The 26113-nt window shown below is 34.6% G+C and overlaps 1 protein-coding gene across 1 annotated transcript in view; it reads left to right on the top strand.

The window, feature by feature from the left end:
* Positions 1–26113, top strand: part of DYNC2H1 (dynein cytoplasmic 2 heavy chain 1) — a 148359-nt gene that overhangs the window by 46485 nt on the left and 75761 nt on the right. Inside the window, exons 54-71 of the mRNA XM_062514583.1 lie at positions 316–470; positions 2114–2251; positions 4158–4271; positions 5439–5599; positions 5762–5885; positions 6501–6622; positions 7480–7566; positions 8930–9056; positions 10698–10839; positions 11388–11497; positions 13896–13994; positions 15113–15236; positions 17747–17910; positions 18650–18769; positions 21339–21473; positions 22213–22356; positions 23999–24088; positions 25783–25848. Of these exons, the coding sequence (XP_062370567.1) occupies positions 316–470; positions 2114–2251; positions 4158–4271; positions 5439–5599; positions 5762–5885; positions 6501–6622; positions 7480–7566; positions 8930–9056; positions 10698–10839; positions 11388–11497; positions 13896–13994; positions 15113–15236; positions 17747–17910; positions 18650–18769; positions 21339–21473; positions 22213–22356; positions 23999–24088; positions 25783–25848 (2222 nt within the window). The remainder of the gene's footprint in view (positions 1–315; positions 471–2113; positions 2252–4157; positions 4272–5438; positions 5600–5761; positions 5886–6500; positions 6623–7479; positions 7567–8929; positions 9057–10697; positions 10840–11387; positions 11498–13895; positions 13995–15112; positions 15237–17746; positions 17911–18649; positions 18770–21338; positions 21474–22212; positions 22357–23998; positions 24089–25782; positions 25849–26113) is intronic.

Here is a 26113-nt window from a genome sequence, read left to right on the forward strand (position 1 = left end):
GTCCAAGTATTTTAAAATTCAGTTTTTGTGGAAGTAGTTTCTTTTATTATCTCTCAGTAGTCTGTAATTAATTTTGCTGGCTTTTCCAAATGTCAAACAATTTCAGTGTATTTCTTCTTGAAAAGTAGGCATTTCAAATGTACTTACGTGCTCTTTCCCTTAAGAGTACTTTAAAAAGCATAGTCTTTGTGCTATTTTGAATACTCTTAATTCATATCTCGAAAAGTAAGCATATTCTCTTGTTTTTTCTTAGTTATTTTAATGTGAGATAAAATTCAGTATAATTTTTTCTGTGTAACATATAATGTTGTACAGGTGATTCTGATTTTCTAAAATCATTTTTGGCAATCCATGAATCATGTAAAATATATGGAGCAACGCCTAGCAGGTATATGACATTCCTTCATGTATACAGTACCATCAATAACAGTAAAAGAAGAGAGCTAATAAAAAGGCAGAACCACTTGCAGGTATGTGATTAAAACACTTAACATATGGCTTTTCAATATATTCTTGCATTAAGAAATGTCTCGTGCATTGAGCTATAGCTGCTAACACGGTTATGTGATGTGTCCTCTATTGGCATAGGCTAATGATGTGGTTTCAGGAAAGAAATGGTAATAATCTTAATGCCTTTTTCTCTGTTCAAGTGCCTGAAAGAGTGAAAAGTGGTTTTCTTGTTTTTGTTAATACTTTTCCTCAAGAATATATCAGACTGGGTACATTTTCTTCAAAGTTTAAAACATACTCAGAAGCACTTCTAATTTTTTCACCCATGTGTATTGGACTTGTGTTGCTAAAATCCAATCATCTTTCCATCAATATAAGTCCTGCCTCTGCTTTTATAAATGTTCCATTTGTAGCTCCGTCTTCCATCCCTTTATACCTTGACAACAACTTCCTGCTTCATGTGATTTTCACTTACTTCAAGTTCTACGAACTGTTATGTCCCACGTGGACCACCTCATGGTGGTCTTATGTAACTTTGACCAAGATTCCCTGTGTTGTGATTCTTTCCTTTTGTGTGCTGGAATTGATTTTGAATTCCTTTGGCACACATCAGTCCTTTGGGCATTTGTGGCCCAAATGAAGTTTATCACACAGATGTTGCTTTACTCCTGTGCTTTACATATAACATCCTTATTTTTGAAACTCGTTTGGTATCTTTTCAGTCACACCTACTTCCCTCCCCCAGTATATTTTGGAAAGATCTGGATGGTCCTTTAGGATGACTTTTGTCTTACCTTTCTCCCATCACTTTCAGCTTCAGTGACCCTTGCTGCTATTCAGAGCCACATATGCAAATCTGTATTATTTTATTAAAACACTTGTCAAAACAAAATTACTTCCTTGCCTTGTATTCTACTTTATTTTTATACTGCCTGCCAATATTTTTCCATCACTAATATGCAATTCAACAAGATTTCCATTTGTAAGAATAGAAATTGGTGTTTTTTGTTGTTTAGAAAGCAACTGGGGTTTGTTTGTGACAAACATTCATTTACTTGTTAAATGCTCTAGTTAAATAAAGTTAATAACTTACATGAAAATTAGAGATGTGTATCCTAAATCAAAATACCTTCCAGGTAATTTTTTTTCAAATATATCTTGAAATATTGATATTACATAATTAGCATGAAGTAAACAATGTAGAAAGTGTGGGTCAAGAAAATAGTTAAGCATAAATGAGACTTTTTTATATATATATCTATATTTTCAGAGAGTGTACAAATCAGATAATCTATTTTGTTTCATTTTGTTTCATTTTCATTGATTTGCTTTTAGGAGAGAAATAGTTACATTGAGTTAATATCAGTTAACTGAAAGGCTATTGAATTATTGGGAAAAAGATTATATGCTAGTTGTTATGTTTATTATTTTGAGAAATTTTTTGCATCTTCTTGATGTAGTAATAGGTCTTAGAGCAGCACATCTAGAACTTCCAGATCTCATTAATTTTTATTAAATAATATCAAGAAAATGTGAAAATTAATTAAATAAAAAGAAAATTAGTCTGCATTACTCGTAGTTTGTCCATACTATTTGTAGCTAACTTCATTTAAATTCACTTAAAATTTGTTGCTAACTATCTGTTTCCTGTAAACTTTTATAGGCAGGTGTTTCAAAGCTGAATGAAGCTAAAGCCCTGGTAGATGAACTGAACAGGAAAGCTGGAGAGCAAAGCATTTTACTCAAAATGAAGCAGGATGAAGCTGATGCTGCTCTTCAGGAAATTACAGTATCTATGCAGGTGGTGTATGCCATCACATCAAAAGTGGGGGGGGGGGAAAAGAAAAAAGGCTGGTTTTGATCTCCGTAACTTTGGTCTCTAACTGCCCATGTTTTGTATTCTTTTCAACTGTTACAAAACCTGACGCATTGACAAGAATTTGCCTAAGGGTAGGCGTGTTTTCTCAGTCAAGTAAAATAATTGTTTAGGCAATAGGTCTCTACATTCATACTTCCTGGAATTACAGATGTAGGATAAGGTGTAATGAGTCTGCTGTCCTTGCACTGGTTTTCTTCTTGTTACTGGTTTAATCTGATCAGTCTGAAGCTCAATATCAAAGACATTCTCTGTATGCAGTAAAGTAAATGCCTGGTCTTTCGAACTATTTGTTTCACAATGCTTTAAAGGTGCATAACCTAGCATCTTTGTAAGCCTTTTCTTGTTGGCAGCTTTTAATACTTTTAGGCTCTATCTGTCTGTAGAACATGAATTTGAATAATGATGATTGGCTTGGTGTGTTGTTGATTTCAGTTTTAAATCTGTGTCTGCTGTTTTCCAGTAGAGTTACGGGTATGTGAGTAGCACATATTACACTGTAGGAGAAAATCAAAGAATAGGTCAAAAGCAATGAAATATGATAGCCCCACTAACATCAGAAAAATTACAGTGGAAGTCTGACTATTTAGATTAGCATAAACTATAGGTGCCCTCTAACATTTTAGTGTCACTTCAAATGATCTAGCTTATATAACAGAGTGAGCTCTAATTTACTAATTCACAGACTCTTTTAATCTCCTTTTAGAGAAAAGCTTCTGACCTACAATGAATGTTAAGGTTTTCTTATTCAGAGCAATCATTCAGTACATGTTCATTTTCATGAAATGTCAAATCTAGTTTTATGTAGCTAATGTTTTATGGATTTGAATGTAATCTTCAATAGCATGCTGATCTGTAGGTTGGGTTAAGTGTTCAGAGCAGAGGATTATTATTATTATTGTAAGATTTTCTCTGCTTTTATGCATGTGTTACATTCTGGTACACATTCAACTCAGCTTGACAATTGCTGGTGATGATAATATGTTATATATTGGAAAAACACAAAACTCTGGGCTTCGTTGTCTTGTGTCTTTTAGGTGATCTGAGCCTAGAATATTAGTATTTTATTTTATGCATTTATCCTTAATGGATAAAAGACATGTATGACCCTTCCTGCTGTAGTTTTATATACTAGGTATTAATTGTTGTACTGAAGTGTTTAGTATTCCTGGAGATGGCTAATAGCTACTGTCTGCCTGTAGGCACAGATACTAATCCAGGAAAAAAAATGCAGTAAATCCAAACAACTTACAATATGTGTGTCAGACATAAGACAGTTATCCTTACAGACAGATTGGTACAAAATAACAAGTAAAGAAACCATACCATGATTAGTAATTCTAGGCTAATAAGATGTATTTCCAACATAACTTCTGCTTTTACGAACATGATAGAGAAAGAGTGTTTTAATGGTGTCGTGAAAGAAATTAAAATAGAAATGGGATCAGGACAATGACAGGAAAATGGTACATTCAAATATAGCATGAAAGATTGTTGCAGAGTTACATACTCATGGTTTTAGAAGAAGGCTGACATCTTGATAAGGAATGGAAAATCAGAAGCAAGGGGAAAAAAGTCATAGTGAGCCCCAAAGGTAGAGGTACAGATCTGGTCTGTGGTAAGGAAAAGGAAAGACACACAGTAAAAGCAAATTATGCTTATTCCATATAGTTTATTTACTTAGCCAGCCTGCCTAATATAAAATAGACTCAGCTATTTTATTGTAATTGGTATTGTGCAAATTATTATAGAGAAGACTAAAAGAAATAAGAGGCCTAAACAAGTAAAACCTGTGTAAATTTGCAAATGAAAGAAATTAATTTTTCTACAGAGTGCTAGCGAGCAAAAAGCAGAAATGGAAAAAATAAAACACCGAATAGCAGAAGAGGCTGCAGAAATAGAACAAAGGAAAAAAAAAATTGAAGATGAACTGAAAGAGGTTCAGGTAAGAGATGATAAGGAAAAGTAATATTTTGCAGTCTGATTTTATCTGACTTGTGTCCTGCTGTGCAAAATGGTTTTGCAGAATTTATTCCTGCAATTCTTAAATTTTACTCCCAAGTTATTTTGGTATCAAAACTTTTATGCATTAGAAAACAGTATTCCATGTGGCAAATAGAGATTGACGTTCTGGCATTTGTGTTCTGTTAGATGGTAATTGGAGAAAGTTTTCAAGCAAAATCTTGCCTTCACCTGCTTTTTCTATGCTGCCATACTCTACAGCTGAGTTCTGCTGATTTTTTGTAATATTTTTCAGTTACTCATATCTTACATAGACCAACTGTGTTACTTTGCCTGGGTCAAGCTGGTAATATAGGGCTTTGTACAGTCAGCTAAATGGAAATAGTTTAGTGAGAGATAATTTACAGTCATTGCTAAATCCTAAAAAGTACATAACCTGATGATGCTACAGGCAACTGCTTGTTCAAGAGATTTTACAGCTGTTAAGTATCAGTTTTTTTGGGAGGTATGTGTGTTCAGTCATTGTTCTTAGCCTGTATTTTTCATACCATGCATTTTTAAGTTTATACTAAAGACTAAGAAAACAGTGCAGCAACTTATTTTTTTCCCCTTTTAAATATCATAGGTCCCAAGGAATTATATCCTTATATTAAAAGTGACATAGAACTACAGGATTAGACCCATTCTCAGGTCTTTGATAAATATGTAGTATGTGCAAGGTGTTCACAGTCTTTAATAATAATCTGTTGCTTTCTTTCGTTTCCTGGCCATTTTGTTGCTTTGTTGAAAAGGGTGAAGGATTTGTTTAGCTACTGGAAATAGAAAGCTTTTGTTGCCTGTACTTCTATGGATGTTTACAAAGAGATCCCCCCGCCATGCCTAAAGTAGCAGTTAACATCATTATTAAAAGATACCTGTATCCCAATGTCAGGATTATATTATGCTGTTTTAATGTAGAAGTATACTCATTATCACTTAGTAAATACATGGCAATTTTTTAGTAACTTGTGAACATGAATCTGCATCAATGGTAGTTTCTTAGGTAATAAAGTATTTAAAAAGAACAAGAAATTGTATGAAGACCAGAATGGGGAATGTTCAGTTTCTCATATCCTCATTCTCTCTTTTTAATGTGTTTTCATGTTTTAAGCCATTAGTTAATGAAGCCAAATTAGCTGTTGGAAATATAAAGCCAGAGGCTTTATTAGAAATCCGGTCGCTACGGATGCCCCCTGACATAATCAGAGACATTCTAGAGGGAGTTCTGCGGCTGATGGGGATTTTTGATACATCATGGGTGAGCATGAAGAGGTGAGAATTTTATTTAACCATTAAAATTAAGCATTAATTTACAATATGAACTACTTTCTGTTGTATTCAGAAATCTTGAGTTCAGAATTCCTTTGTTTCATATGGAAAGAACCTTTTTAACATTTTTTTCTTCTTTACTTAGTTATTTAATTCTTTCTCCAGTTTCTTGGCAAAAAGAAGTGTAAGGGAGGACATAGGATCATTTGATGCCCGTAATATTCCAAAAGAAATACGTGAGAGTGTTGAAGAGCTCCTTTCTAGAAACAGAGCATCTTTTGATCCAAAGGTAATTCCTGATTGCATTATGTAAAATGAAAACAAAAAAAGACCAAAAGAAAAGATGTGATTGCCTGGTTTGCCAGCATGATTTTTAGGCTGAACTTAAGTTAGAGAAAAAGTGATGAATTCTGCTTACAGAATTTGTCGGTGTAAACAGATAAAGCTGTAGCAGAGATTACTCTGTTGCATACTGCCTCCTAAAGTGAGAATTTGGTTGGTGAGTGAGAAGGGGTGGGGTAAGAAGTCATTATGGAGTTGAGTGCTCAAAGATTTTTCTACTGCTATAAAGTAAACTCAGACCAAGGAATTGTAACTGGCTCCTTTGGTGTCTTTGTAACAGTAAGAGCCTAATCAATCATTCATTGATTTAAAACTTGTTAATTTCAGTTTAGCTTCACAGTTGTAAAAATACCCACTGTGACTTTTTTTTATATGGACTGATGACCTTCAATATAATCTTAGTAACAATTTAAAAGATTAGTTCATTAGAGGAGTTGGCTCATTAGCATGTTTAAGTTGGTAAATAGAATATCTGTTGCAGTTACTTATCCTGTGTTTATCTCTTCTATATTGTACTTCAAGGACTTTCTTGTAACAACTTTTTTTGTACTGAATTTTTCAGAATGCTAAACGAGCCAGTGCTGCAGCTGCTCCATTAGCAGCTTGGGTGAATGCCAACATCCAGTATTCCCATGTCCTAGAACGAATTCAGCCTTTGGAAAAAGAAAAAGCTGGCTTGGAAGCGTAAGTTGGACTCTATTACAAAATCAGTGTTTTTAATTCCAGTGGTGGTGGGTGAAACTGAATCTGCCGTGGAGGAATGAGGAAAGGCTTCTTTACTTGAGGGTGACAGAGCACTGGAACAAGCTGCCAGAGAGGTTCAGGAGTCTTCTCTGATATCAGAATTGTGCCTGGACACGATCCTGCTTTAGCTGGGGGGTTGGATTAGATGATCTCCAGAGGTAATTTCCAATCCTAACCATTCTGTGATTCTGTGTGAGTTGAAGTTTATAAAATACAGAAGATAAGATATTACCTCATCCAGAGGTAGTAAAACTACATACTGAGACAGAAAAAGTAAGTGTACAATAGTTTCTTTTTCCTGGAAGCTACACCTTGGATGTTTTTTATACAATCATGAGTTTACTGTCTCAGCTGAATACTGTCAGGGAGAAATTAGCATCACAGGTATGCTTAAAATGTATTCTGTCAATGAAACCCATGCTATTTTATGAGATATACAATTCCTCTTTTTTAGTCATATACAAAGCATTATCAGTTTCTCCTTAGGGTCAGAAAGATAAGACATTGACCATCCATAACCTGAGAGGCCTGATTGTTTATCCAGGTCTTGAAATTCTGTATTAGAAGAATTTGTTCTGATCTTTAGGAATGAGTTGTTTGGTTTCCATTTAAAAAAACTATGTGAAGTACTGAAAGGTTTTACATATGAATATATGTATTTCAGTATAAAACACAACAAAGAACATTTTTTAACTATCTCTATGTAAATTACTTTCCTGTTATATTTACTCTTTTTTTCTTCCTTTGGGTCCCTAATCTTAAAATAGATGTTACATTTTTACATTACATTTTTATAGTAATCTCAAGAAAACTGAAGACAGGAAACAGAGGTTAGAGGATCTTCTGAACTCTGTTGGTCAAAAAGTATCAGAACTGAAAGACAAGTAAGTTGGGTTTGTTTATTTCAATATATAAATTTAAAATATTGATGATTTCAGTATGAATAATGAAGTTTATCAAAGGAAATGTAACTTCCTGTACTGCAAGATAGTTACATCAGAATTAGTGATGCTTAGGCTATCTGTACTCTCAGTGGAGATAAATACTGTTAGATTACCGTTCATCTCCTTGATCAGATGGAATAAATGCTCCTTAAAAGTACCTGCTTCTCACTACTGACTGTGTTGGTAGCCTTTATTGTAGGCATTGTAGATGTCAAAGGTAAACAGTATGTTTATCACCCTCTGAATCACAGAGGACTTCAGTGGACTCCTTAGGACTTTGGAAACATTCCTATGCAAAACTTCTACTGATCACAGCTTGAAGACAGGCAGTTCTATTTCTTTTAGGTTGGCCTGCTTTTCTGATAGTTAGCTAGTTAGCTATCTCCTTTTTTATCACCCTTCATCAAGTACATGATTCACAGAGGCATAAAAATAAAGCTGGTAAACGTTTATACTTTCTCCAAATTCTGTTTAATCCAAGTTTTTTAGTTTGATGTTTTTATTATGTACTTAGTGTAGGAGATACTTTGCAACCTGACATACATACATATTACTAAAAGTCATGGTTTGTAGTCTGCAAAAAAAAAAGGTAATTCGTGAATTCTTGTAAATCAACTAGACAGTGATTTCTTAGATTAATTCAATACTATGTACTAGAGTTAAATATATTAATTTATATACTATATATCACATACTTATAAGGTAATAAATAAATATATTATTTTGAATATGTGGATTAAATGTATTAATTATTTTAAATATTAATCAAACTAGTTAGATATTGAACAGTATGAAAAAATAACCATGCCTGTTTTTTGGGCGTGTTCTTCCTTCATACTAGTTTGCAAAATAGTCTACTGTGAATTGAACTGGAGTCATCCGTGGAAATTAGTAATACTCTTTTTTAAACATTTAATAGGTAAAGTTTACCAAATAGTTACAAATGTATGGCATTGAGCCTACTGTTTTCCTGATTAAGTGTACAACAAAACTTTACACAATCACTAAAATTATCAGGCTGTTTAAGTAGAAGAAGGGATGATTTTCAGACGTTACAGTCTGTATTTCAAATCCATTTCTAGATCTCACGTGTGCATCCATCTAAATTTTGTTAGCTGAAATTCTAAGAAGCCCATCTGCCAATTAGAAGTAGAAGGTATAAAAATAACTACTGCAATTGTGTTCTTTGTTAACAATAAGTGAGTAATTTATTACAAGTTCAATCAATTAAACTTCTTTGAAAATAACTTTTCATAAGTTTTGTAGTTCATGGTAGCAATTATAAAGAGTATTCGTTTTACAGGTTCCAGAACAGAACAACAGAAGCAGCAAAACTTGAAGCAGAACTAAGTAAAGCTCAGAAAACGCTGAAAGCTGCAGAGGTATTGATAAATCAACTCGATAGGGAGCACAAAAGATGGAGCACTCAGGTTAGTGAAAATTTTCATAAGTACATCTAATAGCTGAGAATTGGAAAATACAGTCTTTGCATTGATTGAAGAATGTGAGATACTGCTATTCTGCATGTCTCCCTGTGCACATTTTTTGATTTCTCATTAGAAAACAAAGCTTTCCTCTTTTCGGAAAAAAACCTTGCTACCAAATGTGTAAAAATGCCCTGGTATTTAATAGAAAACATAGAGAATTTTGTGCTGGTTTTCATCCAAAGAATGTAATTGTTATGATTGCTGAACACGTCAGCAGTTGGACTCCACAACATGAGATACAACCAAAAGGGACAGATTTTAAACAATTATAGTCTTGAAATATATCACCTCCGTGGCATTTGTGTTGTAAATGTGCATATAGGTATACCCAAAATGTTGGGTTGCTTTTGAAGTTGTCACTTAAATGCTTGAAACTTCGCTGCTGCTGAAGTAGGGAAGGTAAGCATATCTTATTTGCTCAAATAATGTATTTGAGAGAAATTGACAAATCTTTGGAGACGCGGACCCTTCTGCAGTCTGAAACAAAAAGGAAAATCTGAAGATAGGCATAAGCTGAAAATAGCTGTCCCCTCCAGAAAGCACTGAGCAAATTTCATGGGTATCTTAAGTCAGAAGAAATCTTCATGCAGAGATACACGATTCTGTGTCTCCACTGATACTGAAAAAAGCCTCAGCAATTAGACTGCCTGCATTTTACGGAAGCAAAGTTAAGGTTAAATGAATCTTTCTTGTACATTGACCATCATACTGGAAAAAATTGGAAGCTTTTCCCCTGAATGTAGCTTTTCCATCTGCTGTAGTAAGTATTGGATATATTTGAACCCCAGTGTTTAAGTCCTTCTAAAAGTGATTCCTCACAGTTTTTCATCTAGGTACACTAGAAAATTCTGGCCATGTGTTAATGGTATGCTGTAGACTAAACTGGGAGATAGATTAATTAGGAACTCATCCCATATTTGTCTACCTTTAAAGTAAGGAGAAAGCAATAAAAAGTTGCCTTTATTTTGTGTATCAGCATTTCTTTTTAATGTCAATGTGATTAAAGTAAAAGAGAAAGTGACAGGACTTTGAAACCAATTATGGCAGTCACATATGGTGTTGACACACTGTATTTTTCTTAAAAATACTGGAACACTTCAAAACGGAGTTGATTTAGTGCAGATAAATTATTTGCAGATATATGATAAATTTATTTTATCATGTAAATGTGCAGTGAATAACAGTAAGTAGGATAGTTGCATATAGTATTTATTGTCTGTATACATATTGTAAGTTATACTTACAGCCCAACTGTGACTAGGAACACGTATTTCTTATCTTTCTTACTCTAATACCATTTATCCATTTGTTTTTAAGTTGAACTTGTCATCAAATTCATGGATTTGTATCAGCTACGTTATCAGAAATATCTCTGTGCTTTAGCCCAGAGCTGAAAGGAATTTTTCCCATACCTCCATGTGTCTTAGCTAGGTATAGATACCTGAAATGCAAGAAGAGAAACTGTCTCAACTGTATTACCAATGGCAGGCACACTTAATTCTGAAATTTTAGTAACTAATGTGATGTATTAATGCAGTTTTTGTTTGCAACACACCTGTACATGCTGTACTTCTTTTTTTGAAGGTGTCAGAGATAACAGATGACCTGGCTACGTTGCCTAAAAGAGCTCAGATAGCAGCTGCATTTATTACGTATCTTTCTGCTGCTCCTGAGGATCAGAGGAAAAACAGCTTGGATGAATGGACCAAATTAGCAGGCCTTGAAAGTAATTTTGCATGTGTTTGTTAGTATCTCCATGAAAGTAATTAAGCTTGATTGAGGAAATGAGAAATGCCAGTGTGTTCTAATGAACAGTCTCAATTGTCTTTGTACTCCCAAATGAGAAGAGACATTTTCTTACTCAAGAAATATTTCTACATACTGACAAACAATTTCTTAGATTCATTCTGTGAAATTATTAAGATAATAAATATTTATAAATAATTGTATCTTTATAGTCCTTGCTTAAAAAGAAAAGTTTACAAAAATGGATGTGTTCACATTAACTGTTGTAAATTTGCCCGTGCATTCTGAATGCTTCTGTATTTTCAGTAATCATTTTTATCTGTGTGTTAGCAAAACTAAAATATTTCTATGACATCAGCTACTTACTAATACTAAGTTCAGTAAGAGCAATAAAATAATAGATTAAAGGGAAATCTACAGACTTGCACTCTATTAATGGACTAAGTCTCTGTTCTGTATAGGCTGGTAAATGTTTTTAAGTTATGCAGACTGTGAAGGATGACAGAAACTTACACTTTCATTTGTCAGAGTTCGATTTACGCCGGTTCCTGTGTACAGAAAGTGAGGAGTTAACTTGGAAAAGTGAAGGTTTACCTTCAGATGACCTTTCAATAGAGAATGCTCTTGTTATCTTGCAGGTAAATTTGCTTTTTTGTCTTGTCTTGGAAGTATTTAAATTTTTACAAATCTCAGTAACATGGCAAATTGAACTATTTCATTTGTGGTTTTTATTGGTAGCACAAAGCCAGCACACACACACACACTCAGAAATTAATACATATGTAACAATGGATACTTTGTAGCAAAAGGGAAAAACTGTTACAGAAAATACATGTTTTCATTTTTGCTCTTAGGTTTTATTCAGTATCAGTCTATTCATGCTTAAAGTGTAAATAGTCATTAACAACAATAGAACCAGTGGAAGATTATGTTCACTTTGGCATATAATTTCTATTACCTTTTTTTCTCAGAAAAAGGAAAAGGCTATATGCAGATACTGTTCAAGACATTTATTTCTTTATTTGTATATATCTAATAATACATGTGAGAAGATTCAGTTTTATCATATATATAGATATGTGTAATAACATATTATGTATGTAATATTCTGTTAATTTATTAGAACTACTAACAAATATTTAATGGCACGAGGAGAATCTGCATTTACTAGAAGTTGTTTGCTTAGATGATTTATTGATGCAAATTAGTTACCGATTTTTTTCCAGTTTGAATTCATCTTGCTTTATCATCCTTTTAATAGATCTATATTTCCTTTTCTCAGTTTGATAAAAAAGCTTTTCAATAAACACTCTTGTACTATTAAAGCTACTTATATACTGTAATGAAACCTTTTTTTCATCTTTTTTTGTCAGTTGAATAGATGGAGCTCTTAAAAATCTCACCATGTGTTAAGAGCTTTTTCAAGCACTCAATCAGGTCAAATAATTTTCCTTGTGTACATCCTGATAAAGCTGAAATTGGACACAATATTTTTTCAGTGCAATCTACAGTACAGTTCTTGGCCTTCTGTGCTGATCATCTTTTGATGCTTGAATGCCCATCATTTTCCCCTGTCTTTCAGTTTGAGATCTGTGTAGCTACTCAGTTTGGAATACTGGAACTCAGTCTAATAAAAGCCCCAAACCTGGAAATGCTTTTCTCTCAGACTGAACCAGAGAACTGTTGAAAATGCATGTTTAAGCCTTCAGCAAGTTTGCTGACACAAAACTGAGAGACATGGCCGATACACCAAGATGACCTGATGGCTGGAGCACATCTGCTGTGAGGACAGGCTGAGAGAACTGGGGTTGTAGAGCCTGGAGAAGAGAAGGCTCTGGGGACACCTCACTGCAGCCTTTCAGTACTTAAAGAGGACTTATGGAAAAGAGAGAGAACAGTTCTTTACATGGGCAGATGATAAGAGGCAAAGGAAGAATGGTTATAAACTAAATGAGGAGAGATTTAGATTAGATGTTAGGAAACAATTCTTTACTTAGAGTGTAGTCAGGCACTGGCACAGGTTGTCCAGAGGAGCTGTGGATACCCCATTCCTGAAAGTGCTCAAAGTCACATTGGATGGGACCATGGGCAACCTGATATAGTGAGTAGCATCCCTACCCTTGTAAGGGGTGTTGGAAGTAGATGGTATTTAAGGGACTTTCTAACCTAATCCATTCTATGACTGAGTCTCTGATACACAAGAGGGTAAAGTTGAGGCCCAGAGTGCCCTTGACAGACTGGAGAAATGGGCTGACAGGAACCTCATGAAGTTTGGGAAAGAAAACTACGCAGTCCTGCACCTGGATAGTTACAAGTCCATGTACCAGCATGTGCTGAGGACCAAGCAGTTGCAAAGCAGGTTTGCAGAAAAGGACCTGATGGTCCTGGTGGACACTAGGTAGTTCATGAGACAGTTACGGGCCTTTGCCAAGGAGAAGGCCAGTGGTATCCTGGACAGCTTTAGGCATAGTATTGGCAGCAGGTCAAGGGAGGTCCTCACTCAGCAGTAGTGAGGCCACACCTGGAATCCTGGGTCCAGTTGTGTGATCCTCAGTACGAGAGACATGGATGTACTGGACAGAGTTGAGTGTAGCTGGGTGCCTGCAAAATATTTGTATTCGTGATTCTTTCTTAAATCCATTGAGGTCCAAACCCAGAAGTACCATACCTTTGCCCACCAGAGGAAGAAAAAGGAAAACTAGTAAGTCTCTTGAGTTTTAAAGCAGTTGTGAATAACAAAAGCTGTAGGTTATACTCATTGACTAGAGACTCATGTTTTTAAGAGAAGGTGAAGAACTGCCTAACTTCAGTAGAACAAACATCTGAGAATTTTGGATTTGGTGCTCTCCTTTTTTTAAAAGAAGAGATAAAATGAAAGACATGAATTTCCTGGTCTGTTATTGTTTCTCTAAACAGTTTGTTAATTAGAAAATATTTTAGAATATATATTCTTTTAGTTTGGGGAAATAAGAAATGGTTTCCAATTTTATTCTTAAAATAAATTTTAGTAAATATATTTATATTTTTTTTCCCTAGAGTAAAGTTTGCCCATTTTTGATAGACCCTTCTTTCCAGGCTACTGAATGGTTGAAGACACATTTGAAGGAATCACGTTTGGAAGTTATTAACCAACAGGTGCAGTTGTTACTCATGGTCTTTTCTCTTTGAGCTTCCTCTATTCCAGATTTTACCAAGTAGTTTTTAAAGGTGTATAATAGCAATCACCAAAAATTAGTTTATATTCCATGAAGAATACAAGTCCTTACAGAGTTGCAGGTTGTTTAAAATTGGAGGGTCATCATCTGGTATTATTTCTACAAACTTGCCTCTTTGTGCTACTGTCTCTGAGACTGTCATATTCCCTGCTGAGAGGAAGATAGAAAATATTTTCAAATAAAGAAGTCTTTTGTATACTTGGTTGCAGTTAGCTGGATTTCAAGAGTGTATATGCACTTAATTCCCTATGATTGTTGTGTTGTATTGTCTACACTGGAAAGAGTAAATTTAATTTCAGTTTGAGATTAATGTACCTGGAACTCATTGCATGCTTGTAACTGTTTACTTGAGTAGAGAGGTACAGCTCAGTTGTACACACCCGGGCAGGCATCTGATGCTATTCAGAAGTCCCTTATTGAACCCCACCTGGCCTCAAAATATTGCTTCAACAGCATGTAGGTCTTGCACAGATCCCAGCTGGCTCTGTGGAACCTTTGTAGATAACATATGTTTGGGTAATTGATTGTTTGTCCTGCTGGCTGATTGGCCCGATTACCTTTCACCCTCTGTTGTCTATATTGTCCAGGATCTCTATTGACTAATGGGATCGTATGCACCACATGCATGTTTAAATACCTGTTTGCAACAAAAGACTGCATGTAGACCTCTTGATAATGTGAATCCTGTGCTTGGTTCAGTTTTGAGACATAGCTACACATTAAAATTTGAGATATGAGATGTGGCCAGGACTTCAAGGTGCACCTGGCAGACAGGACAGGGAACCTGCTCTCTTCTGGTACAGCACTTGAAGCTCTAAGCGTGTTAAATAGATTTTTTTTGATGAGTAGATCAAGTTTATTTAAACTAAACATTTGTGGCTAAACCCTGAAACATCATATGCCTCTAATAGGATTTTTCACCTATACTAACTGATTTTTAGATTTGGACTATTTGGTATTATACCTTCCTACTCATTCTGAAGTGAATGCATTTTTCAAAAAAGCATGAATCAAAGGAATGCGTTTCTGTTTATCCAGGACACCAACTTCCTAACTGCTCTTGAGCTGGCAGTGAGATTTGGGAAAACACTTATTATACAGGAAATGGATGGAGTGGAACCTGTACTTTACCCATTGCTGAGAAAAGATCTTATTGCTCAAGGTAAATCACTGAGATCTTTGCAAATGCTTGCTCAAAACTTTTGTAGTTTAGATCTATTTATATAAAGCTTGATTTTTCTGAAAGCATTAATATTGTGTAGTTTTTTTTCCTTTGTAGTATTAACCTGCTCCTAGCACTTCAATGCATTAAATATGTTGGAGATATGTTCTTATTTAATAAGTGGAAAAATATTGAAAAGTATTTTTTTTAAATTGAAGTTAAAATAATGTATTTTATAGACTCCTAAGAATTTAAAATTTAAGTTAATTTCTAGTGATGGTTTCAGACACATAGTTTTAACTGGAAACTTGGGCCTTAAATAAACCAAAAGTTACACAACTGTTGGTGGAGTTAGAAATCAAAGGTTTACAATGTTGGAGTTCCTTCCTCTTTTGCATTTCTCCAAACCTAAAAAGACACACAGGTCTGTTCCTGATGTGCCCTTGGAATGGGAAGGGTCATAGAGATCAGCAAAATGGTGGAATTTGGTGAAAGGAGTCCTTTAACCAATGCAATAAAAGCGAAAAAAAGAAGTTTAGGTTTTGCTATATAATATCTCTGCTTTGGACAGATAATGTGTTATACCTAACTGTTTGTATGACTGTTTTGGACTTAGTTGCTTTAATTTTTTTAATATGAAAAATGGTGATAAATAAATTGTAATTATGCAATTATCTCAGCATGAATTCTCTTGAATTATGTTACCTATTTTGAAGTTATGTCAAGAGAATTTGGTGAATTAAAAAAATATAGCAATGTGTGTTTTAAGTACTTCCTAAATTACAGAAACTAAAATAGATTTGCATTATCCTTTGTAATTGTATTTCTGTCTGAAGTGGTTCCTCAGCATGTACCATGACCTATGCATGTAACTTACTGTATGAACTTCGGGTACTAAAAATAGCTCAAGGCTCTTTTTTTTTGCTGTCTTTTCATCTACTATTGAATCTAATAATATGTAGGGTAGCAGTAATTTTTCAAATGGAAGTACATGCTAAAAAAATTAAAAAAGTAAATACCGTAGGATTCATATATACATTTATCACCAAAATAAGAAAGATTTGTTTAGGGAAAAGAAAGCGTCATTTTAAATCAGTCTTCCATTACAGATGCACTTGCTTGTTGATTCTCATTAAAAGAACGGCAGCAAAGTGGTGATCAGGGATCTGTGGAGGGTTAGGTAGGACAATCTGACAACTTTCTTTTGCCCCTCTAGCTTCTGCTGAATTTTGGAGCGTTAATGAGATATAGTATGAAAGATGAACGTGTCTGCAGGCTTGTGGAGAAAGCAGATTAAATTCAAATATGCTAGTTTGTTCAGGAAAATTGCTCATAACACTCAGACATCCTCTTTTGCTTTTTGATGAGCTCTGTTAATGCCAGGTCTGTGCAGGTCCAGACTACAAAGCTGTTGTTGGAAAAGGAAGGATGGGTCACTATTTGAATATTTTTCATCACTTTAGAAGCAAGCATGCAGTCCTTCTTTTTGTCAAAATGTGGGTGGGGACCTGTCTGCATTATTTTGCTTGTGATGACTGTACATCTCTTCATTACTTGGAATGCAATGATAATAAAAAATGTGAACATACATACCACAGTAAATTTGTCTTTGTACAGCTTCCATTTTCTGTTTGACATTTTTACAACATAGTCTTGAAATTTATTCTGATCTTTGGCCTAGAACCAAAATTGGTATGTGATTTTCATCTCTACCAGTGTTTCAGCAAGAGATTTATGTTTCTGATCTGTACTCAGTGCTAAAAATAGAGAAGCACCTAAGTATGCCATCTTGGGAGGTTTTCCAGAACAGAAGTTTTCACTTTTCATTTTATAGTTTGGTTTTTATTTTGTTTTTCAGTATCAGGAAGCAAAATTTTACTCTAATCATGTCATTGTCTTGAGTCTATTCTTCTCTAACCCTGCTGGAATGGAAACCTGTTATGGAAGGGGGGGGGGGGGAGGGGGCCTGTACATATAGGTTTATTCTGTAACAAGGCATATTGAGAAATATTAGGAGTATAAACAGACTGAAACCATGGCATCAGTTATTTAATAAATAACTTGTTTCTTTTATAACATGGTTAAGTTAAATATATTTATTATATTTATTTTATATTCATCTTCTGTGGTGTTTTTTCTCCTATTTGTCAAAAAGTTGTTGTATTACTTTTACTTCAAGTGCATTTTTTGACCTTTATGCTTTGTGTTCTGGGTAAGGATAAACTCCTCAGGTGTATTCTTATTATGTAATTCTTACTCCTTACATATTCTTACCGTGTAATTTCCTATATTATTTCAGTGCTTTACTTTTTTATCTCTAACAATGCAGGTTAGGGTGTGTTCTTCAAATTTTTTGAATTTGTGTTTTTTTTCCAATCCATTTATAAATACATATTGTAAAATATATTTTAGATCTATTAGTAATAAAGTATTACACAAATACCATTGTTTTCAGATAATTTTAGAATTTTCCAATCAGAGTGAGTATAGTGTCTGCTTATTAATTGCAGGACCCCGTTATGCCATACAAATAGGTGAAAAAATGATCGATTATAATGAAGAGTTCCGTCTTTTTCTATCAACAAGGAACCCAAATCCCTTCATTCCACCTGATGCTTCTTCTATTGTTACAGAAGTAAACTTTACTACAACAGCAAGTGGCTTAAGAGGACAGGTAGGCATTTAGAATAAAGCCAGTGTATGTATAGTGAGCACGCATAGCTGTATCCAGCATTGGGAATAAGCCCTGTGGTGCAGTTTGCATTAATGATTGTGGAAGTATTTTCAAGCTCACAAATATAAATGCTAAATTTTTTTTGGAATCAAAGAGTGAGTCCGGTAGAGAAAATGAAAATGTTCTTACTGACTTCAGTTGCAACAGATTAGTTGCTAAGCCTTTGCTTTCTGTTCAAGATGCATTTATGGTACCATGGAAGCATTTCTGTTATAGCTCTCAAGTGTCCTACTGTTGGGGGTTGTTAGAGAGCAGTGCTGGTATTTTGAAGATACTTTGTGTACAGAAAAAAAATGTAGGGAAACCAAAATACTGTGTATTTTATTTCCTTTAAAATACTAGTAGCTTTTGAGGTTTTCTCTATAAAGTCTAGGAATCAAAGTGTAACATACAAATGGAAGAAAGAAAAAAAAGAAGAGAGATGATTTAAGGGAAGAAAATCTCCTCTTTATTTGGTATGAAACAAGTTTTTCTACACTAACAAGAGCCTTAGGATGGGATGTAGGTATGAAAGATATAATCTAAAATGTGAAGCATAGATAACCATATGGATTTCCTCCTTCCTCTGGAGATGTGGAATTGGCATCATACAGTGTATCCCTGAAAACTGACCCCTCTTGAAATGGAAATGCAGAAAAAAAAACCCAACTTGGTTTTTGTTTTCTCACTTTGTTTTTAGCTTTTGGCTTTAACGATTCAGCATGAAAAGCCTGATTTGGAAGAGCAGAAAACAAAGCTGTTACAGCAGGAAGAAGATAAGAAGATACAATTAGCTAAACTTGAGGATTCTCTTTTGGAGGTAAAAGAAATTTACTTCTTTAATATCTGATAGACCAATAAGATGGTAATCACATTATTGTGTGTTTGAACGAAGATGCTGGAAGTGTTGGAATAATGAGCTATCAGAATTTTGATTAGAAAACATAAAGACATTATTTGCCTGGGCCTGTACATGTGTTATTTCAGTACATTAAGAACTTCCGTAGTTAAATTTATGAATTTGGTGAGCTAGATTTAGGCTGATTTAGGTTCATTAGAAATTTAATTAATTTTAACACACCAAGAAGAGAAAACGTCTTAAAAATTATACTATTTCATTGTGAAATTATGAGTTAAAAAAGCCACATTTTTAAGCCTGTGAATGTCAGATGACTCTTTCTTAAGTTGAGAAATGATCCTGTGTTGTGAAAAAAATGAAAAACTCCCATTACAAAATAAAAATTTTTCTGAAAGGGACATTTAAAATTTTAAAACTCCACAGTTGTTTCCTATTAGCAATGAGCTGTAATGTTCTTTGCAGTTAACATTCCCTGTCTTGCATTTAAAATTAATGTTGTCAATTTTCAGTTATTTTTATTTTATTGAAAGTACTTATGCTCAGACACAGCTGTTCACCTCTATTGAAAAAGGTAGCTTCCAAGGAGGGACTGCTTTATTTTTTGTTTGCGTCTTGCCATGGATTCCACATAAATTGTACTTCATGCTTGTAAGAATGGTTCCTTGAGCACTGTCTTTCTGAGAGGTCAGAGATGCAGGGAGATTGACCTGATGCCCTAAACCCCTCAGTCTGAGCGAAGTCACAGAACCTTGCAGTATTGAGTGCAATGGATTAGCATAAAATAATAGTTTTTGCAGATTAGACTGGCTATTTATTACACTGGCCCAGAAGAGACTGAGAGGGACTTATAAAAAGGATGTGCAGTGGCAGGACAAGGGAGGAATGGCTTTTAAGCTGCATGAGGGTAGGTTTAGATTAGATATTACAAGCAAATTCTCTGCTGTGAGGCTGGAAAGGCACCAGTTCCTCTGGGAACCTCTGGGAACAAGCCTCATCCCTGGAAATGTTCAAGGTCAGTTTGTTAGCAAAAATTTTTTTTAATGTAATTTTTGGATACTATTTGAATTTCCACATTTTCTGTCCCTATTGAACTGCCTATAAATTCTCAAATATCAAGATCAGCCCTTTTCTAAAACTCTGATGGTCCAGATTTCTCTTGCAGGAAGAGGGAAGCTTGCTCTCTAATAAAATTCCATATCCAGATTTGACCATTTTAACATCTTATTGTCCACCAGAGGAAAAGGGTTCAGAGATGCAGCAAAATAAATTTCACTTCCGAACATACTTTTTGGGGGGTCTTGGAACTAAAAAATCTTTTTTATTTGAAAAATCTGAATTATCAAGTACAAAAATCAAGAAGTTGATGCCTAAGATAACTGCAATGAAATGTACCTGACTAGTAACAGCAAGGTTGGTTTCAATTTTGGAATTCTTGTTAGCAAGTTACCCTGAATTCAGGATACTCTTTGACCCTGAAGAAAGAAGCCTAAGGCTCTGTGAAAACTGGCAGGTGCTACCTGGACTTTGTCAACAAAGAAGTCGATGTTGGATAAGGTCTAGCTAAATTGAAGTTAATCTTAAAGCAACATTGCCTTTCTATCTGACGTACTGTATTGGTTTCCTTCTAAAAACCTCAGAGTAAAGCCATTGGTACTGTCTCACAGCTCACAGTATGATTTCTCATGGATGAATTGGGCTATTTGAAAAAGCAGGTGATCTTATCCTAAACTTTTTTCAGGTAGAAAAGTAAGTGCATTCTACTATAACTGGTGAATCTCTGCCTCCATATATTCTAAAATGCTGTCCTGCAGGTGGTGGCTCAGAATTGATTTGACTGACAAGCAGCCAATTTTCTGTCTGACTAAAATAAATATATTGATGTGTATTTATTGAAGGTTAGTAAAAAAACCTTATATATAAGTGAACTATTCAAGCTACTTCCACTTCTTAAAAGCGAAATTAATTGTTTAATTGCTTAATTTAATGAGGAAAACTCAGGAAAAATGTGGGGCAGTCTCAAGGATTTTGAAGTGATCTTTGATTATAAAATTTAAATTGGTAATATGTGAATATCCATCTCAGTTGGAAGTGAGATCTAGCTTGTATAGAAGATATTGGAATGCTTTTGTAGGAAAATTAATTTATGAATGAGTACAGGAAGTTGTTACAAGTGCCAACTTCAGGTTAAATGGGAAGTTAAACACCAGAAAGAAATAGCCTAATTTGTATTTACAGGGGGATTTTAGTGCATAAGACTCTTATCATAGAAATAATTCTTAAAAGCCTTCTGATAGCCTGTGTTTCAGAATCTAGCAGTGTGGATTTTTGAAGTATGTCCTTGAGCTGTATTTTCCATACTTCTTTAAAAAATGTCTCAGTTTTTTGAATAACTGCCAGTTTTCTAGAACACTTGAGACGCATTCAGTTATTCAGAAATATGTACAGATCAGAAATATAGACAGCTTCTAAAATGGTTACTTTACATGATTTTTTTTTTTTAATGTTACATAGATGACTTTCTGTTTTCCAGACACTTGCCACATCACAAGGCAATATACTAGAAAATAAGGATCTGATTGAATCTTTGAATCAAACTAAAGCAAGCAGTGCACTCATCCAAGAATCACTGGCTGAATCTTTCAGACTTCAGAGTTTCCTTGATAAGGTAGAAGAATATTTTAAAGTACTGTTTTTCTTCTGCTAAAAATATTCATCTTTTATCTAGAGAAGATAGATACATCCACGGGGTTTTAAGATGAGTAACATGTTAAATTAATTCTTTTTGAGTAAATGGTATTTGGGATATGCAAGTACATGCAGTATTTCCAGTAATTAAAATGCTTTGTTTCGTAACTGAATAATTACACAATTTAAAGTCTGCCGGTTTGAATTAAAGGAATGGCAAGTAGTGGGTTTTGACTTTATTTTTGCCATCCACTATTGCAAACATTAGAGTTCATATGGATGTTTTTGCTTAATATACCTCTTGCTATTGAAAAAGTTTAGATCATTGGTGATGCTGTTCATCTGACATCCTCTTTTTGTGACAGATTGCTGAGTTTTCTTCTGTGTTCTATTTGTTTAGTTTAAAATTTCCCATTGAATTTTGGGATATGTTCTGTGGTGGGAAAAGACCTTAGTGACCTAGGGATTAATCTCCAGCATGTTCTTCATAATTTAAAGGATTTTTTGCTAAAAATGTATTCTAACAATTTTGAAATCTCAATACAGTGTTGGAGTCTGGAGTGCTTATCCCTCAATTTGAAAGCTTGGAAAGGATTCGATTTTCTAAAGCAGTCAGAGTCATAGGGATGTTTTCTTGGTGGGATGGGTAAATCATTATGCAGTAATCAAGAGGTGGCAGTAATGCACCTGGGATTTTTATGTGTCTTTTTTCTCCACAGGAGAGGGACGCCTATCTCCCTTTGGCCGAGAGTGCTAGCAAAATGTACTTCATTATCTCTGACTTGTCCAAAATTAATAATATGTACCGCTTCAGTTTGGCAGCGTTCCTGCGGCTTTTCCAAAGGGCTCTGCAAAGTGAGCAGGTATTTGTTCTTCTCCTGAAGCTGCTAATGCTTCAGAAGAGTCCATCTGCTTTGATCTTTAGAATTTATTAGGCACTTTGGACATTTTTTTTTTTTTTAAATTGAATAATTGATGATGAGGTGTATAATAAGTAGTGATGCTGACCTGTTGTGCTTTAGATATTCAGAATACAGGCATGTGGACTTCTAAATTATCTTATGTTGTATATAAATCACAGAATTTCTCTACCATCTGAAAGCAAAGTAACTCTTTGTGATTTCAGGCTTGTTCTTTGTCTATGGTGAATTAGGAAAACAAAAGCTGGTTATAACTTTACTAAAAGCTTTATTTGCATAGATTAATGATCTAAAATGCTAACAAAGCTAATTTCATCAACAAGAGGTAGAATTAAAAAATACCTCTGTTTCTACACGGTTCATTTACCTGAAGGAAGTCATAACTTTATCTACTTTTTTGCAGTTTGTAAGCATGCCTGCAGCTTGTCCTGTTTAAAATGTAATTTTTCTTCTTTTGTGTTCTTAGGCCAGTATATTCTTACTGAAGCAAAGAATGGATTTATCCTGTGTCACCTCACTCTTTATATCTAAATACCCACACTGAGTAATAGTGCATTTCTTTTTATGAAACATCTCCAAAATTCTTTGTATTTCTCTTTGTTTCTGCTTAGAAAGTCATTCACCAACCTTTCATCATGTTTTCTTTGAATTCTGCTTTATTCTGGCATCTGTGATTGCAACTCACCTTCAGCTCTAGTCATTACTAGGAGCACATTCCTGACTGTGAACTGGCCCTCTTTGAAGTTCCTATTGCTTCTTTTTCACAACATGATGTTTTAACTTCTCGTTCTTACTCTCGCACTCCTTCGTAATTTTTTTTTTCTTTCTGCCTGCAGTGTTACCTATTTAAAGCTCAGCTTCTGGTTTTGCCTTTGTTACTTGCTTTCTTTTTTCCTGCTCCTGTATCAGTTTCTTCATGCCAAAAGATCTATTAGACATGGGAAGGGTATTAGGCAAATCAGTTGCCCTTTTTGAACTCATTTCTTCAAATTCCAGCATGGTAGAAAGGAGCTCATACTGCCTGTAAAACATTCCCTACTTCCCAGTCCCTTTCTTCTTCTGTCCTATCTTTCAAATCTTTTCCTGTTAGAATTAGTCTTTCAATCAATGAACTTTGAAGGACAGTGTACACTTAATATTTTCTACAGTGTTCATTTCAGTTGGGCCAAATTTGACCAGAAGTTTAATAACTACACTTAAGATCAACATACTTGTTTAGTGGTATTAAATATAGTATTTCAGTGAATCAGAAGTTTTTTAGATCAAGTGAAAACGATGAGATTTCAATGATATTATTGTTAGGAGAAGAAAATGTACTCTCATTCTCAATGTATTTCACCTTATACACAAAGTTGTATCACATTCATAGTCAAAATATTAAATGCCAGAATATTTATTTCTTAGTACTTCAGCATGAATTTCCCATTTAATCACTGATAGCTGCAGATGAATTTAATATCATTTTTAGAACTAGTGTCACATGGATTGTTGTCAGATTATTTGTGTAATTTTGTTGAAATTTACAAACTACATGAAAAGTTTTTTACTTCCACAGGAATTTTGAAATCTGAAATTTCTTTTTTAGGATTCAAGTGATACTGAGGAAAGAATCAAGTTGCTTATTGGCTCATTGAAACATACAGTGTATGAATATGTTTGTCGTTGTTTGTTTAAGGTAAGATTGTATTTTTTCTGGCTTTTATACAGTGCACTGGTTTGAAAGTATTCTTCAGCAGCCAATGCTTATCTACTTCAGATAAGCAGGATTGTGTAATGGATGCAAAACATTACACTATCAGTAATTAAGATGCTAAATGCAGACTTTAAATCAGGATATGACCAAATTAATATTGCTGATGCACATTTCTCCACAGAGCTCTGCCTCTCTGCCTCATTCTGGCTTTGCAGCCTTCTGAGCACTTGTTTTGCATTCTCTCTTAGTTCTTGCATTCCGAAATGTAACATTTCATGTGATTATTTGGGAGTCTTTTGTACTTTGGTTTGGGCTTTTTTAGAAGGAAACAAATGTGGGTTTGTTAGGTTTGGACTTGGATATCTTAAAGTTCTCTTCCAACCTAGATGATTCTGTTTCTAAAAGTCCTACATTGTGATATTCTCCTTTTACTTTTTATGGTCTGTCCCAAGTGTGTACCTGCTACCTTGTTTGTTTCTGTCAGCTCCTTGTTCTTCCTCCAAAAAATGTTCTTAGTGTATTTATTTTTTATTTCAATCAGGTGTCATTTCACTTCTTACTTTCTTACTGAAAACCTAAGGAAGTCATGCATTTCATTTCCAGTTTTAATTTTTACTTTCACATGAAACTGTCACAACAAGAGGTATTTGTCTCGCAGTACCAGGCTGAAGGAAGCATAGTAGATCTTCGTATATGGTTTGAGCAGCACAAATCAGTTAAGTCTGTACTTTGATCCGTGAGAATGGAGAGATCTTGAAAATTTTACACCACCTCCTACCCCTGTCCCCCAGTCTAGCAATGCTGTATTGAGGATACAGGGGTAGCAGTTCTTTCTAAGGGGTTTTGCTGGAGTTTAGAAAATATTGAAAACATGTTAAACGGGCAGCTTCAAACTAATGATCCATCCGGTTTACTGTTGTGTTCTAATAGTGAAGAAAACAAATTAACTCTTCACACCATCAACAATTCATTGCTAATTCTCCATTTTATCCATGACAATTTTTAAAGACTGCTGTGACACCGAGCCTTTACTAGTGTCTTCATTACTGGTATAGCTGATACAAGTTCATACCCTTTGAAGCATGTTAGAATCAAGAAGAATGATTTTGTTTGTGTGTGGTTATTTTTTTATGTGTACAGAGGCTTCATGAATGCTGCTAAATGAAGTGGTGCCAAGAGATTTACCTGAGCGCTTGAACTGGCCCATCTTTCCTCTTTAATTTGTCAAAGCAGGTTTGGTCTAGGCCATTTAATGTTCTTCCAAAAAATTCTCGTTCAAGTTTTGGATGCTGGATCATCCAGGAATCATCCTAATATGCAGTTGTGATACGGATTTGCTTGCAGACCTTGTATGAGAGGATGAAAAAGTTTAATGGTGTGGTTAGTTGTCAGTGTCACATGATGTCCATGTTTATCAATAAAATGAGACCTTCAGTGCCTTGCAAAACTTGATGCTCTTTGCCCTCCACTCCACAGCTCACTTTGAGTTAGTTTTTTTCTCTAACTTGCAAAGCTTTGTAGCAATTTTCCATTGATATATGGATATATGGATATATGTCACTAAGTCATTACTATGGAATTGGAGGGTTTTTTTAAAGAAATGTTACTTATAAAAAAGAACCAGAAATACGACTTTTCCTGAGTATAGTAATACATTTGTACTGCTTTCATTTCAGGCCGATCAGCTAATGTTTGCTCTACATTTTGTACGAGGACTGCACCCTGAGCTTTTTCAAGAGAATGTAAGTGCTAAAGAAGAAAATCCCCAAGTATTTTACTCAAACTTAATATGAGGAGTAAATAAGTAGATAAAAAGTTTTTGTCAGTAGTTGTAGTTGTCTGTAGTGTAGTCAAACTAATCCCATAAAGTCTGCCTGCAGTGAAGCAGTATGCATAATTGACTTAATACAGTTGCTTTAACGTGGTTGATTATCCTGAGTCAAGGCACATTTAATTATCTAAAGTACCTCCATGGAATGTTGAGACACAACTATGGCTTTCTGTACT

Source organism: Cinclus cinclus, chromosome 2 (assembly GCF_963662255.1).
Source record: "Cinclus cinclus chromosome 2, bCinCin1.1, whole genome shotgun sequence".
Lineage (NCBI taxonomy): Eukaryota > Metazoa > Chordata > Aves > Passeriformes > Cinclidae > Cinclus > Cinclus cinclus.